Source organism: Cibotium barometz, chromosome 8 (assembly GCF_041138505.1).
Source record: "Cibotium barometz isolate CiBa-2024 chromosome 8, ASM4113850v1, whole genome shotgun sequence".
Lineage (NCBI taxonomy): Eukaryota > Viridiplantae > Streptophyta > Polypodiopsida > Cyatheales > Cibotiaceae > Cibotium > Cibotium barometz.
This window is the reverse complement of record NC_141053.1, coordinates 7,988,001-8,005,752: the sequence shown is the minus strand read 5'-3', so window position 1 is coordinate 8,005,752 and position 17,752 is coordinate 7,988,001. Positions and strand designations below refer to the sequence as shown.

At 41.4% G+C, this 17,752-nt stretch overlaps 1 protein-coding gene across 2 annotated transcripts in view; it reads right to left on the bottom strand.

The window, feature by feature from the left end:
- Positions 1 to 3,278: 3,278 nt before the first annotated feature.
- Positions 3,279 to 17,752, bottom strand: part of LOC147635872 (uncharacterized) — a 38,474-nt gene continuing 24,000 nt past the window's right edge. The window contains exons 4-6 of one of the 2 annotated variants that reach the window (XM_086801252.1): positions 16,316 to 16,528; positions 15,126 to 15,336; positions 3,279 to 3,761 (exon numbers count right to left, since the gene is read on the bottom strand). In XM_086801252.1, coding sequence (XP_086657378.1) covers positions 3,580 to 3,761; positions 15,126 to 15,336; positions 16,316 to 16,528 — 606 coding nt within the window. In that variant the 3' untranslated portion in view covers positions 3,279 to 3,579. Of the gene's footprint in view, positions 3,765 to 15,125; positions 15,337 to 16,315; positions 16,529 to 17,752 lie in introns of both variants that reach the window. The other variant, XM_086801251.1, reaches the window with a different exon arrangement.

The following is a 17,752-nucleotide window of genomic DNA, read 5'->3' as shown; positions in this document are numbered from 1 at the left end:
TTTACATCTCTCCATTGGCCATTCCAATGAAAGATAAGTACTTGAGTACTCTGATCACTTCTCACAAAAAGAACTTGCTTCCATAGAGATAGTGATGCCATTTATTGATTGCATGCAAGATTGCAATCATCTCTTGGTCATAAACATGCAACTCCGTCTCTTTGTCATCAAGCTTATGGCTCTCAAATGAAATCAACCCATGATCTTTGTACAACATGGCACCAATGCCTCTTCCACATGCACCGTTCTTATAGTCAAAGGCTTGGAGAAATCCGGGAATACCAAAATAGGAGCCAAAGTAAGCATCTTTTTTAGCTCTTCAAAACCTTTATGGGTTGTAGCATCCCAAAAGAATGCCTCTTTCTTCAACTTGTCCATCAATGGAGTCGCTATGTGAGCATATTTCTCAATGAACCTCCAACAGAAAGATGAAAGAGCTAAGAATCACCTCAATTGAGTGATATTAGTGGGAGCATGCCAATTCCTAACACATTCCACCTTCTTGGGGTCCACTCGTATGCCATCTTTCCCCACGATGTGACCAAGGTACTCCACTTCATTTGCCATGAACTTACATTTGCTCTCTTTGGCATACAAATGGTTGGCTCTCAATGCATCTAAGACTTTATGCACATGAACCAAGTTCTCCTCTTCACTCTTGCTATACACCAATATGTCATCAAAGAAGACCAATACAAACTTGAAGAGGAATGGTTGATTGAAAAGTGGCGGGTGCATTGCATAATCCAAATGGCATCACAATGAAGTGATAGAGACCCCTCTCAGTTTAAGTGTTCTCTTGTATTCATCACCACTCTTCATCCTAATTTGGTGGTAGCCGGCGGATCTCAAGTCAATCTTGGTGAAGAATTTGGCCCCTTTGAACTTATCCAAACGATCATCTATCCTTGGGATTGAATACCTATTCTTGATAGTGATCTTATGCAAATCGTGATAGTCGATACACATACGAAAGGTATCATCCTTCTTCTTTACTATAGAAGCACGAGTGATGCAAATCGTGATTGACTTGGCTCCACCCAACCTATTTCCATCAATTCTTTGACGTTCTTTGGCACCTCATCTTTCTCAACTTTTGACAATCTATATGGAGGCTTGTTAATGGGCCTAGCATTAGGCTTCAGCTCTATCCCATGATCCACATCACACTTGGCCCTTTCACTTCGAGGATTCATCTCGTAGTAGAGGTCCACCTTGTTGATCCACTCTTTGAAATCTTCGTTAGAGATAGCTTCGCCATTGAACTTGGTAAGCACGATTTTATCTTTTACTCCTCTTAACTCTTCTCGATTCACATGTTGATCCCCATGAGCATGAACATTGTCATCTTCACATCTTTTGTAAAATGATCTTCATACCCATGAAACCTTGATGATGACCATGACCTTTGTTAGATACACAAGCATCATTCCGAGAAGATTGGTATGCATGCCCTTTTCCCTTTGTATCACTTGGTGTGGACATATACATCGAATTGTGCATGGCTCCAAGGGAAGAATGATTGTTCTCCTTGTTACCAAATGCGGCTTGATCCATGTCCCTTGAGCCTTCGATATTGTTTGCGAGTCATGAGAGGTTCTTTCCAGAGAGGAATCATGCATTGGATTAGATCCATGAATGGGTTTCCACACATGATCTTGACTATTGCGTTGTGACAATTCACTCTTTAAATCATTGCGAAGCCCTTTGATTTCTTCTACCATTGGTTTCATGATTGTTTCCATCATTCCACACATTAGCATCATCATTTGTGCAATGTCACTATTCATAGTGGGTGCTGCATTTGCATGAGGTTCCCCATCATGATTCAATGCATTGGTAACATTGGCATATGTTGTACCACTTTGTACATGATATATCCTTTGATTGTCATTTGCATGCAAGCTCCCAACCTTTAGATTAATGTCTCCATACTCAATCATGTCCACATGTTCCATATTCTCCGTTTCCTTTAGCTCTTGAAGAACCAAGACTTGTTTGGGTGGTAGTCTTTTTGGCATGACGTGTTGCAATGGAACGGAGCGTGGAATAGAGGTCTGAATCGTGATGTCTTTAGCTTGTTGGAAAGGTATTAAATAGTATTATCATCCCTTCAAGCCGTTTTACTTCATTCCAAGCCTAAGTACTCTCTATTTTGACTTTTAGTCAAAGTCAACTATGTAGAGTTGACCTAGTGGGCCAATGTCAAAATCAAGTGGATTTCAGCTCAAATGAAATTCCTAAAGAAGTACTTTGAGGGCATGTACTTGCCTTGATAAGATGTACTTGCCTTGATAAGATCTTGAATGTGCCTGGACTGAATTCGATTTTTGTATTTTTTACATTTCGGCAATGCATAGGGTGGAAACTCATTCGCCAGATATCAAACATGTTAGCCCACAAATATGATTCGTTTGTGTTTTCCGTGGAGACCCAATTTGATAATTACAAGGCCTTTGCGAATCCGACTAGCTAGCACAAGTACATGATGCCGTGCCATGCTGTCATGGTTGGTTCGAAACTTGTATCAAACGAGTTAAGACATGGTACGACCCGTATCATTACTAATGTATGGTACCTTAGAAACTTGCATTTTTCTCACACACACATGCATACATACAATACCTGTACATATTGAATGTATGTGTGTGTGCGGTTGTATGCATGTATGTATGTGCTTTAAATATCTATACATATATATATATATATATATATATATATATATATATATATATATATATATATATATCCAGTGGGAAATCCTGCATCAGTAAATTTTTAGAAACCTATCTGAAGATGGTGGGGCCTTCAGGTAGCCTTGGGAAGCCTCGAACCTAGGACTCAATCCCCCCCAAACTGGATATATATATATATATATATATATATATATATATATATATATATGTCCAGTGGGAAATCCTGCATCAGTGAATTTTTTCCCCACCCATAGGCGGTCTAGAAACCCATCTGTAGATAGTGGTGCCTTCAGGTAGCCTTGGGAAGCCTCGAACCTAGAACTCAATCCCCCCCCCCCCTCCCCCCCGGCCCGGCATCGCAAGTGAAACCTTCAACCACTTGGGCTACAATTCCGTTGGCTGCATTTAGGTATGTATGAAATATATGTGTGTGTGTGTGTGTGGATTTGTACAAGCGTACATGAACTTTTGAAACTTGTTCAAAACCTGTACTTTTCGCATGTTTCTAAAGGTTATGAAAGCCCTGCATGCTTTTTGTGTCTCATTAACAACACAAAATACTTTTGGGATTGTATCAAGGACTGTTGAAAACTAGATGGTTATGATAAAATGGAAAGCCCTTACATGTTTCAGCAAATACCAAAGAATAGCCACTCATGGCAAAAATGGTCCACTAACCTACTCATTACATCTCCCATCAATCTCAACGAATCATCAAAACACACTAGAAATTTCATCTAAGATCCCTTAGGTCTTTTGGAGAAACATTATTCCTGAGATATTTGGCAGATGTGGCTACACCACTATACTGTCTGAGAGTGAAGGGTGTGGAGTATATCTGGCCAAGATGAAGGCAATTCAACCATAACCTGTGGAGGGGGATTCAACTGTTCTTCAAATCAAGCAATCCTTTTTCTTTTAGCTTGGGATCAAACCTTAGCCTTTCCTTGCAGTTTCTCTCTTGGTAATATTCTTCAAGTTGAGCTTCTACTCTTCGAGCTACATTCTTCAAAACCTTTGCCTTTGGTTGGCCTGGGCCTGCTTCCTCGAATTTATGAATCTCCTCTTCTACAAAGACACACAGACTGTATTACCCAAAGAAACCTTTCACAGAGTAGCTTGATTCATGATCGATTTCAAAGGAAAGAAAAAAATCATGGGTTTCAAGTAGACTGAGATGCAGCACCACTGTCCCATTTGCTTGCAATGACATAGTACATTCATTTTACAAGTGTTATGCATCTCCTGTAGCCTTCCACTCACATAAAATTCAAGAACAGCTGAAAAGTATGATTTCACAAGCTCAAAATCACCTAACCATATGAATAGATCCCAACTTCTGATGCCAAAGCTTACCCCTGTCAATATAAAGAGTCAGCTCCTGTTTTTTTCGAGATATTTTTCAATGGTACAAACTTATTCCAAACAAGTTAACGCTCTACAGCAGTTTTGAAGTGTGACTGGCTAACAGCCCCATGTCATGAGGATATGTGAGATTTGTGGCTACAGAAATATTTTGTTTAGGGGAAATAGGAAGAGGGAAACAGTTTCAGCTTCTTGGCAATGACCCCTCAATGCCAAGAAGATTAACAAGAGCAGTTTCTTGGTAATGATCATTCAATGCCTTCCGTAATTTGAAGATTAAGCAGCTCCAAGTTGAAGCTGAAAAGAGTTCATCTACTCAAACTCTATCAGTCAAAAGAAGAGCCTTGGCTGGACTTGATGTCATAACAGAAAACTTGAACAGGAAGCAGACATTGCTAGGAGTCAAGACACAAGTGGTGTCTTAATCCTCCGTTAGGTTTACACCTTCTAGTAATACTATAGAAGAGCACATTATTGCGTGTTTGGAGTGCACAGCCAATATAATCACTATAATACAGAATAAAAAATAGGAGAGAGCTTGGGTGCTATACCTGAGGGGTTAGGTTGGCTAACATGTGGATTAGGGTACCCGGTATGTGTAACTATTTGGCCCTCCGAGCTCTATTCACATGATGGAACCTGTGCCGGACACTGGACAGGTAGATGAAAGCATGGGAACAGGGACCATGAAGTTGGCTTATGGAAAAGCACCAATTTCGGTCAAAAAGCGCGGAAAAGCAAAAAGTCAAACTGAGTTGACTGCGAGCTAGGGACACCATTGGCAAGAGGAGACTGAGCCGGACCAAAAAGCTAAAAGTTGCTTTTTCAAAAAGTAGCTCTAGGGCCAAAAAGCAAGGCCCTAAAGCCAGAAAAGCAAAACTAAAGAAATTTGATTAAAGTTGAGTAATATTTTATTATTAAAAGTCAAAAAGACAAAAACAAATTGAAAAAGTGAAAAGCAAAAGCTTGGCCCGCTTTTGGCAAAAAGCAGGGCTTCCCACAAATATAAAAGAAGCAAGAGAGCCCCTCTTGAGGCATCGTTGAGGTGAGAGAGAACATCATCGTTGAAGGATTGGCCCTCGTCATCATCACTTTATCAACTTGAGCGTGGAAGCAAGGAGAACCATCATCATCGGTATCATCAGCTGATTACGCCACCAGCCAGCACCTGCCAACCGCTTGAGCTGCCCCTCAGCGTTGCTGCTACTGTACCCCTTTGTGCCGAATGAACCATCTTCACCCCGCCTGTGATCAGCGCCACTGCTGTCGCCTGTGCAATCTTATCAGTGCCTGCGCTGCCTTCTTCTAGTGCTGCTGCCCTCCAGCCAGCGCCACCAAAACTGCCAACTCCAGCCAGAGCTACCATCATGGCCTATGCGCCAGCCACCATCGCCTGCGCCACCACATCAGCGCCGCCACCCAGCTTTTGGACAATTTTGTTGGGGGTTGACTTCTACTCCGAGATCCGGCATCTAACTTACGTTAGGGCATCAAACACCTCGTCAACTACACACATCCACCATGTGTTTTGTTTACGAGCTTGGAGATCATTGGAACTAGATTTGGACTTGGGTTTTGGATTTGGTACTAGCCCGGTGAGAGATTCTTGTGGGCCATCCCCATGGTGTGCTCGGCATTAGAAATCTCATGCCTCGCCATCGACTCCGACTTGGATTTCTGCATCGACACATTTGTTTGATTTTGTATTCATTGGTTGTATTGATCCTGGCTTGATAAGCCCGGGGATTGTTCCTGAATAAATTCTTGAAAGAGGACAAAGCATGTTCCCTGCTCAATGTGTGTGTCTTGTTCAAAGTTCCCTGAACCCTGCTCTCTCTCTCTCTCTCTCTCTCTCTCTCTCTCTATCTATCTATCTATCTATCTATCTCCTCTCTCTATATTTCTATATCCTGGATACGTGGTTGAATCTGTCACGGCACGCCCGTTGGGCTTACAGTGGTATGAGAGCAAGATTTCTCTTGAGGAAATCTTTCTTGGGGTGACAAAGCCATGTCGAGAGTAGAGGGAAACCAAAGGCCTATTGAAGGGAACAACTATGAGGCCGATCGAGGACTTCAAGATGGGAACCAAGGCCGTCGATCCATTACTCATGAGACCACGGCCATGTCATCAGCAGAGTACCAAGACTTTCAGTAGTTCAGACGATTTCTCAGAGGTAAAGAATTCCTTGCTTGGAGAACCAAGAGGGAACAGGACCAACAAAGGGCTCAAATGTTTGAAGATTTCATCAAGGATCAAGCCACTAAAGCCGAAGGAGTTGAAGCCTCCAAAGCCTAACTTCGGGCCAAAGGAGTCACCATTGCAAAAAGATCAAGAGCCACCAAATCCGCTTCTCGTGGAGGGGACATGGAGCCTATCCCTAGGCCCGCTCTCTCGGATGCAATGTCTTCGAGAAAGGAAGGTAAATAAGCGTTCATCAACCAGCAAAGTGGACTTCAAGCCAGAAGAAAAGAGCGTCAAGTTCGATGCTTTTTATAGAAAGCGGAACACTCAAAAAGCTTTATCTTTTGTCAAGCAAATCGATGCCGCTTTTGGAGGAGAGGACTTCTGCAAAAAGTTCAAGCTTCGTATGGTCTGCATGCATTTAAAGAATGCCGCCTTCAATTGGTGGCTAAAGGTGGTACAAGAAGGGACCGAGCCAAAGACATGGACCAATTTCAAGATTATGTTCAACAAGAAGTTTCTACCCGCAAACTTTGAAGCGGATGTGCAGAAAGAATGGAATGAGGTAAAGCAAAAAGTCGGTGAGTATAGGCAACTTACCTTAACAACTTTTCAGCCATTTCATTAAAGTTTACTTCTTATTCTCCCATTCCACTACTAATGGAAATGCCTAAGTTTGTGAATGGATTCCAACCTAAGCTTATGCAAGCACTGTACATATGGCTGGTCCAAAGTCCTTGGAGGAAACACAAGACAAAGCTCTACAAGCCGAGGCCTTGCACATGCCTTGGATGGTGGGTAAGACGAAGGATGACAACCAAGATCCATCCCAAAAGAAGAGGTTTAAAGTAAGATCTCAATCAAAGAAAGAGCCACAAGAGAAGAAGAATAGGAGCGGGGACAAACCTCCACTCTTCCGAAAGAAGTTATCCCACAAGCAACTTGAAGAATATGTCAAGGAAGGAAAGTGTTTCCAATGTGGGAAGAAGGGACACATGGCTATAAAATGTCCCGACAAGCCAAAGCAAAAAACAAAGCCACCTCAAACCAATGCATTACCCAAGGAACTTCAACATCAAGATGATACACTACCAGAGAGAAGGCAACTTTTCAAGGTTGGGGCAAAGTGGCTAACCAACCCGTGCTTATTAATTTTGATAGTGGTGCTACCCACCACTATATCCATCCCCGAGTGATTGAAGCTATGAACCTCCCTCCAGATAGGTTCGGAGCTCCTATTTCTGCAGCTGTCGCTTTCGAGGGAATGCCAGCAAAAGTGACCCCTATCCTGGGGAAGCTTTGTTTACAGATGGGGGATCATGTGGACCATGAGAACTTTGTGATTGGATTGGAAACAACATTAGATTTCCTTTTAAAGGCATGAATATAACTTTTGATGTAGGAGTTGAGGGGAATTCTGTTCCACTCATCAGTCATGTACAGGTTCCTAAAGGAACAAAGCAATCTATATCTTCGTACTTGGTATATGTTTGAGACCCAAAGGAATCTGAGAGTGATGAATCACTCCCAACTCTTGATCATGAAAGGAAAGCTTTCCTAAACAAATATGAAGATTATTTTGCAGATACTCTACGAGGAGAGTTACCTCCGGAGAGACCAAAAGATCACCAAATTAACATCATGCCAGGAAGTTCACCTCCTAACTAACCTCTTTATCGTGTGAGTCAGGCACAACAGGAGGAGATTATGAAGCAAGTGAATGAGCTATTGGAGAAGGGTTTGATTAGACCTAGTTCATCACCCTTTTGTTCTCTAGTTGTATTGATTCAGAAAAAGGATGGTTCTTGGCGTATGTGTATTGATTACAGGGCTCTTAACACGATCACTGTAAAAAACAAGTTTCCTATTCCTAGGATTGATGACATCCTAGACAGATTGGATGGAGGCACCATCTTTAGCAGGATTGACTTGAAGAGTGGTTACCATCAAATCAAGATTGTTCCAAAAGGCATTCACAAGACTACATTCAGGACCACATTTGGAATCTATGAGTATTTGGTGATGCCTTTTGGTCTTACCACCTTGGCTACCTTTAATTGAATGATGGAGAGAATATTTTGACCACAGAGAAAGTTTGTAGCTACTTACTTAGATGATATTATTGTGCATTCTAAGAATGAGGAAGAACATCGAAAGCACTTGGATATCGTATTTCAAGATCTGCGGAAGCTCAAGTTGTATGTCAACGGCAAGAAGAGTGAGTTCTTTTTGTCAGAAATTCACTACTTGAGCCACATAGTGTCCAAGGAAGGGGTCAGGATGGATCCATACAAGGTCAAGGCTATTATGGAATGGCCATAGTTAACTAGTGTGCATGCAGTTCGGAGTTTCCTTTGCTTATGCTCTTATTACAAAAAGTTTATCAAGTGGTTTGCACTGGTAGCTAGTCCATTGCATGATTTGATAAAGAAAGCCGTGGGATTTCGGTGGACCAAAGCTGAAAAAGAATCCTTTGAAGCATTAAAATTTTACTCTAGCAAAGGATCGGTGTTGATTATTTCGGACTTATCAAAGCCTTTTATGGTTGAATGTGATGCCTCAAGACATTGCATTGGAGCAGTCTTGAACCAAGAGGCCCATGCTATGACCTACGAAAGTCAAAGACTTCAACAAGGAACCGAAAAGACCGCACCCACATATGAGAAAGAGTTGATGGCTATCATTCATGCATTAAAGATTTGGAAGCACTATCTTATGGGTGTTGAGTTTGTTATCTCTCAAACATATGGACAAAGTGAGATTGCAAACCTCACTATCTTGGATATGTTACAGTGTTATGCTCTCAAAGCAAAGGATCAATGGGAAAAGTATTTGACTTTGATTGAGTATGCTTACAACAACACCGTTCGTTCCTCGACAGGCAAAGCTCCCTTTGAGATTATCTATGGCAAACCATTGTTGTTTCCCGTGCTAAGAACCAAGGAAGAGATCTTCCATACGGATGAGTTTGTTCGAGATTTGGATACAGCTTTTGCACAGGTTCGAAGGACTGTTGAGACCTCTCAAGCCAAGCAAAAGAAAGTTGCAGATAAGCATAGAAGGAAGGTCACATTTGAAGAAGGGATTGAGTCTTGTTGAGATTCAAGAAAGCAAGACTCAAAAAGTCTAAAGCCAAGGAGCACAAGGACCCTAAGCTTGCTCCTAGGTATTAAGGATCTTTTTAGGTTACAGAAAAGATCAACGATGTATGCTATGGATTGGAGGATACATAATGCCTTCCATATCAGCTTATTGAAACCATAGTTTTTCCATACGACAAATGCATACGGGTATGGAAGTACGAAAAGAGTACGATTCACACTCCCAAGAAATTCCATACGTTGGATACCATATGGCACCCTAAATTTAAGGAAAAACATGCTACATATGACACAAAAAACCAAAGAAACTTGAAACTGCAAAGATTTTGGGATTAGAAAAAACATAAATGATGTAGAGTCAAAATCCAAACTCCGGACTTTATATTACTGTAACTTGTTTACATCATACATGTATGATCAATGATGTATGATAATCATGTATCATGTAACATGTTACATAAGTAGGGACTAGGGAGTCTGGAGTGGGTAAATGCCAAAACCTGTCACTTGTAGGCATAGTTTTTTCATACGGCAACCATACGACATACGTGTATGAGTCTGGAACTATGAAATAAGTATGGTTCAAACCTTGGAGAAATTCCATACGTGGGATTTCATACTTGATTCGGTAGACATGCCATTTTCAAAGAAGTGAACCATGAGAGACTTAAAGTATGTGAAAGCCATAATAGATGGTCTATCATGGTTTTAAGAAATTGATCATGTTTCATCCGTCATGACTTTCACACATTGACAACTAATCTCTATGTCTAGAGAAGATGCAAAACATTTTCTTTTTTGGCTAGAGTATGAAAAGTTTTTCCATACATGACCATATGCATACGGGTATGGAAGTATGGAATATTTTCCATACGAGTATGAAAAAAACTATGATTGAAACTATATACGGGACTACCCCCAAAGAAGCCTATATTGGAGGATCCACCAAAGGTGGAAGAGCAAGAAGAGATTTTGCAACCTTCCATTCTATGAGAAAAAGAGGAAAGATAGTGGTCAGAAAGTTTCTCTTGAAGTTTAAGAATTGTTTTGCCTATGGATGCGAAATGGATGCCAAAAGTGTGCAAAAAATGGAAAGAAGCCCCCATACAGGCTGCCGCCAAACAGTGCAAGCACGAATTGCAAACGTTTTGGCGAAATAATCATGCCATGGAGGGAGAGATTCCTTGATTGGAAACTTGGCTAGCATGGTGGGATATTAGAGCCTTCCATTGGGGGTCATGGTTTCTTACGCAAAATGATTATGGCTTGTTTGTGCCGAACAACAAATTTGGCCGAGGCAAAGCACTCTAGCATGAGAGTAAGTGTGAGATTCAAAAATCACATTTCCTTTTATGAAGCTATTGGAGACTTGTCCTTTAGAAGCTTGAACTACCATGCATTTCTTATGGGAAAGCGGGAACTGGTCCACAACTGGAGGGTATATGAGACAAGTTCAGCAATGGGGAGGTTTTTGCATCCTCTGGTAAAAAGCTTGTTGATTTAGCTAATTCAACAATGGAAGAGGCATGCATTAACTCTCCTAAGATACAATGTGTTCATAGGGAACAATGTAGTGTGCAATGATGTAAGAGGCCAATGTTAAATACTCCAACTATGTCAAACAAATTCTACATGATATGGATGTTTGATCAAGGGACATTGTTGAAATAATCAATCGTGTATCAGTTTGATGTGTCTTAAGTGACAAATAGTTCTAGGAGATTAGCTTTGAGGTGGAGATCTGAGGATAGGTGTCATAAGTACCATTCAAAGTCATTACCATTCAAAGTCATTATCTTGAATGAGTCAAGGCACTCTTTTGTAGGCCTATAAAAGCAGCTCTCTATGTAAATTTTCTATAAAGAGACAATCAAAATGATTGTGGGAGCTTTGTGCCTAATCTCTTTGCATGATTTACCTTATGCGGTTCATGGGGTTTTGATCAATAATGCTTTAGCATGCTACAACAACACCTTAATGCTAGATTTGCATCCTCAGTTGTGAAAATTAACAAAGTAATTTGGCTTTTTTTTAAGAGTTCCCTAGCCCTTCCCCTTCAGAGGACTCCATGGGAGTTGCTCCATCCTCCTTGAGTCTTGGCCAAGGTGGTCCTCAACTTCCTCTTTTTTTGAGCGGACCTCCAGCTCGTCTTCATCAATAGCCACCAACCTCGTCTGTAGAAATGATGATAGCAAACCCTCCCGAGGCCAAATTGGACACCTCTTACAAGCAGTGCTAATCAGCAAGGTAGGCCAGATCTCCAACATCCAGTTCTTTCACAATGGTTGTGTTGGGATTGAGTTTGATTTCGCTGCTTTTGTGGACAGAGTCATGTGTCAGAGCCCCATGATGGTAAGGCTTTTGTCAATGGCAATACTAAGATGATTAAGGACCTAAACACCTTAGCATATACTTGATTATGATGGGAAACCCTAATTTCTTCCCAAACATTATCTGTAAGGGATTAAACACTGGCATTGGAAACTCTCCTCTATTGAATCTTCCCAGATTCATAGCATATCATGGCTATGGAGGTTCAAAGAAGACCATGGCTATTGTGTGCAAGCAATAAGAGAGAGAGAGAGAGAGAGAGAGAGAGAGAGAGAGAGAGAGAGAGTATACATGATAAGAGAGAGATTGTTGCACGACTCAAAGTACTTTCATTGATGTTGTGAATGAAGTACACTAAGTACATGCTTTTATAGGTAGCAAATCGTCTTTTGACTTAACAGATACAACACACAAATAGATGCTTGACACATGGACACACTTATCTTATCCAAGGATAAGAGGTGTTCACACCTAGACTAGTATTCACAAATATACATATGAATCAGGCCACGCACACATTCGAGGTGTTCACACCTAGACTGATATTCACACACATATACATATGAATAAGGCCACGCACACATACAGGGTGGACACACACACATATAAGGTGAACACACACAGAGGATGGACACACACATACAAACCCTTTGGGGACAGTACACACATGGACACGTAGGTACACACATGAAGAGATAAGGATGGGTACACACAGTGAATGATACAAAGGAGACTCCGAAATACCCAACACCCACATGTTCATTGAAAAATTCAATGGGAAAAATTTCCACACCTGGCAGACTAAGCTAAAGTTTAGTCTTATGAGGGAGGGCCTTTGGCCTTTCATTGAAGGGAAAGAGAAGATGCTCAAGAATGACGATGTAGCTCAAAAAGTATGGAAGCTGAAAGATCAAAGAACCTTTGGCCTCATACCCCTAGGACTCTCTAATAATTTTATACACGATGTTACACATCTCCGAACCTCCAAAGAAGCATATGAAAAGCTAGACAAGCCTTGGCAAGGAACTCTAAAGTTTCTTTGCAGGTAGAGTTCTATGGTCTAATGCACCCACATGAGAGCTTTGATGCTCATGTGAACAGGATGAAGTCCGTAATAAGATAGCTTGCACGTCCAACGGTCTTGAATGAGGAACTAGATCAGTGCCTCATGCCATTGAAAAAGTTACTTTTCTCAGCACCAGTGCTACTAATCGGGGATCGAAATAAACTTTTTTGGTTCAGACGGAAGCCAGTGATTTTGCAATAGATAGATGTAGCATTTTGCCAAGACGGAAAGCCCATAGCCTTCGAAAGAAGATTTGGACATGGCCATTTTGATCTAGAGAGGAGTCCCTAAACTTATCACCCTAGATGCACTCCTCGTATTTGTGCAAAGACGGTCCCTTAGTCATAAACGCTACACTGGGAGACCCTGTAGACTCCTCCCCTCCCAACCTTCCCTCACATTCAAGCTTGAAGCTCCATAGGTTGTAAGTGTAAAAAATAAAAACCGTATTTTATCGTACGGTATCCGAAAATTTCATATCGTACCAAAAATTCCCGTACGGTATCGTATTTTCGTACCATGACAACCATGATCTCGACACACACTTAAACTATTAATGCTCGTAAACAAAGCAAATTGGCACAACACAAAACAAGATAGCAATGCTAAAAATTGAAATGACACTGCTCGGATTTCCAATGACATTCATGCATATAAAAACAACTTCGAATATGTTGTGTCGTAGCAGAGGTTGAATCCGAAGCTTCAGCCGCAAAGCACCTCACTCCTTGATTCCTTGTATTTGCCCAAAAGCACCTATGCTCCACTGTAATTCATACACATGAAAGTGTGTGCCAAGCTGAGACATAGGAGACCTTAATGGCCAAGAACACAAATGTAGAGTCCAGTTGCCATTTACAGACACCTTTTCCAACTTTAGGTCGAACTAATGATGATAGAATACTCCATAACACTCCTGGGAAAAATTAGGATTCCAACTGAATAAGGGTTTTAGAAAATTAAGGCTTCTACAAGAATGAGGATTTCAGAATTTGGGAGCTTTGTCTGCTATAGAATTGCTCAAAACCCTTGACATCATATGAGAGAGTAACAGATTAGGTCAATCCAAGACTAATAGACTATATATGAGCTCCACCATGAAAGAGATCCACCAAGGAGCAAGCATGAGAGTATAGACTGATTTTATGAGTAAAAACTCCAATAATGCTTCTCTTGAAGTAGGTGTCTATTTCATGAGGAAGGAGAGAGTAGGGATAAGCTTTCCATACACATACTAGATGGCCATTTGCCACCTCACTAGAGGTCATACCTCTCCCATAAGTGAGAAGGGTGCCTAGTCAATACCTGGCCAACTAGGAGGGATACATGTATAAGAATGTGATCGACAATCTCCCTTTAATTTAGCTTGTAATGGGCCATCATTCCGGGTGTAGGCATTGCGTCCCTAGCCAACCGAAATACGACTCAATATGAGTGTGGACCAAAATCCATGACCTCACATATCCACCCTATTGGACCTCAGCGTAGTCAAAAGCCCCCTACCATGAGGTGCCCAATGACCCTTGGCATAAACATAAGTCCCTTTCTATAAGACGTCATGTCCACTATAGAGCTCACCCGTAGGTCCAAAGCTCGTCCAAAGGTCAAAGGCACAAAGAATTCCCAAATGGTGACACACAGAAGAATCACCATTTGCTAAAATATGTGTAATAATCCCCATCTTAAAGGGCACAAAGCCAAATGGGTTTAACTAATGTAGGAGTCAATTTCAAGATCCATTATCGGAGAGGGGCAACCAATCAGGTTGCAGATGCCTTGAGTATAGTTCCAAAGGCCAATAATATATTTTTTCTTGACATATGAACTGACTTCTATCTTTCTCTTACGGGGTGTTGCTTACTTGAATAGCATCTAGCAATTAGTCCAAGCCCTGTATAGCTGCAAGAAGAAGGCTACATACATGGTAGATCATAGCTTAGATAAGTAGGATCTCTTACAAGACGGCTGACTTGATGCAAAGTATTTCCAACTAGGAGCTTATTTTTTAAATTTCTCCTACAGGCTGCTTGAGTAAATAAAGAGAATAAATCTATGCATGTATTGATTTACAGGGTTTTCCTTCTTGAAAGCTTTGCATTGCCTTCTTTTAAAAATAGAACAGTCAAAATAGAAAAGGCCAGATTCTGTTTGTTTAGATTTTTATGGAATGTTCGTTTCTTCACAAAGACGTTAAAAAAGTTGCTTTCGAGCTTGCCTAAGAGATTGAAAATGCTATCTTTTTAAGATCAAAACCTACACAATGTGGGGAAAGATTGTTTAAAAATCAATGCTAACAAAGATTCTAAGAAATACACTTGGAAATCATTAATCTAACCAGAAAACATGTCAGTCTGTCTGTAGCACAAAATCAAGTAGATTTACCTGTCATCATAGGCTTGCAATCAAGAGGATTCTCCCAGGCACTCTGTTCTGGCCCGTTATCATTGCCTTCTGGAAGTGACCCACATTCTTCAATCCACTTATCCCTGATCAATTCAAGCAAGGAGCGGCTGGGTTTGGTAATATTCTGCATTTTCACATGGTAGCACTTCAAAGGCATACGAGCAAAATGAAGCCGCATACTCATATAAACCTGTGAGAGAGAAAAAGAAAGAAAGTTATATAAAACATCTTCAAACAACCCAATGGGTCTACGAGACCAAAAGTGGTACAAGAGTTCTATGTGGTACTGGGCCATGGACAAAGATAACAAAACTGAAAAAAAACTCATGCAAAGAGATAGACTAGCTGTATCATCAAAAGGACATATGCTTTGCACTTCCATAATTTTCCTAAGATGTGGCCGGTAACTTATGGGTGCATACAGGCCAAAGAGTTATGTGCAGGGCTAGCCACATGAGTTACTAACTTTTGGCTGCTCTGCCACCAGTACAAATATCTCATTGAAGACAACTCCCTTAGCTGTATCCTTAGCATTACTTTGTACATATTTCTGTGCCATTACGTTTTTACTTCTTTGCATCCCATGACATTCTTACCTTTCCACAAATTTATAATTTCCATGTCTCATTCTCTTTTTTCCCAAAACCCATGTCCCGTTCTTTTCTGTAGATTGAAATTCCTGACTTCATTGGCTACATCCAATGCATGTTCTTTGAAGCAATTTTTGTGGAACTTTTCAGCGACAAGGTGAATGCCCTCCTTGGAGACTAGAATCAATCAGGATTGTGTTTTCTGGCCTTGCTAGCCTGTAGCTACAAATAGACCATTTGGGTAAAAAATTACTATGAACATGACAATCTGAATCAACACTATGCTACAACACAAGGACATGCCAGACTGTCTTACTAAACAAGGCACTACTTCCTAATCATGAGAACTTGATGATGAAAATCAATCCCCATACATCACTCTTTCATCTATAGGTGTTGCCACCCATTTCTAAGCTGTTGAGTAAATGATGTAAACATAAGTATTAAACACTACAAAATGAAGAAATGGTGTGCATTCATAACCTTATATTTCAAAACTGTATTATCATATTTCCCACTCCTTGAAAATCTTCAGGATGTCCTAGTAGTTTGCAACGTTGTTGAAAGAAATATGCCCACCTGCCTTGAGATGCCAATATATTGTAGCACCTTATCTTTGTCAAAAATTGCATAGACACTAGCTTTTGCATTAGGTTCACTGCAATTGGTGATCAAACCCTCCTCGTTCAGGTAAGGAAAGTACTCCAAGTCCCTTAAGGGGATCACCTCTCTAGATGTATCTGCTTGAAGCCTTTGCAAAGCTGCTTGTTTCTGTTTATACTCCTCTTGTGCCTGTCATATTGTTGCACCAAGATTCAGATACTTCAAACTATATCCAACTGAAACTCTCTCTCTCTCTCTCTCTCTCTCTGTGTGTGTGTGTGTGTGTGTGTGTGTGTGTGTGTGCCACCAACACCCCTGTTCCAGCCTCTACTCCTTGGACATGCTTCAATGCCCAGTTTGGAGGCGGTTAAGGCATAGCCTTGGGGCACTCCTAGCTAGCCCAGTTCGTCCAGCGTCACGTTGCTCGGCTCCAACCAGCACCACCCAGCTTATATCCAGTGCCTCCCACAGCTTACTCCAGCTCAACCACAAAACCTAGCACACATGCGTGCGGAGGGGGGAGGGGGAGGGGGGGTTGTTTTGTTCAGGGCATGAACAGCAATACACAGAAAAGATCATTGCCACCAGCATTAGAGTTTCTCTCGTTGAGCCCCCCACAGCTCAACTCGAGGTCGACCACAAATGCCTCGGACACACGGAAGAGGAGGAGGGGGGGGAGGCAGTCAAGACTGTCAACAGCAATACACAAAAAAGGCCGTCACAATCACTCTCGTGCAGCCCGCAACATAGCAGATCACTCAACACCAATTCCACGACTACAAATGCACCGCCCTCAGCAATTTATGAGGTTAGCCCTAATATTTTAGAGCCCACTCACATGCAGAAATTTCAACATTAAAAACATGCTGAAAAAGATCAACTTCGTGGCCACTCTAATGATGCCATGAAGATGGAGTAAATAACATTGCTCAAAGGATGGGTGCGTGAACTTGAGGATTGCCTCACAACTAGACATCCACACTAAGCACTTTGCACATGGATGCAATACCTTGGCACCCATCCAAGCTTAGATAGGGCCTTGTGCAAACGCCGTCCTCCTGGACCAATAACACCAGTGTCCCCATCCATAAAACACGAAATCCCATGGACCGTACTAACTATGGACTCTATGATTGCCCATACCTTGTCCAAGACTTATAACATAGTTTTGGGGGCCGAGATTAGCTCCTTGTCACAGAGACCGCGACCGAGGGCCACTAGTCTGCATTAGATGAAATCTTCACCCTCAGAACTGTCATTGAGAAGAGTATGTCTACTCTTGCAATATGTCGACTCTTGCTTTGGGGACTTCCACAAGGCTTTTGATTCGATTAATAGAGCACAGCTCATGGATCGTCTGCATGAGTCCCAATTTCCACCAGATATGATATGGGGTGTGACGGCATTGTATGA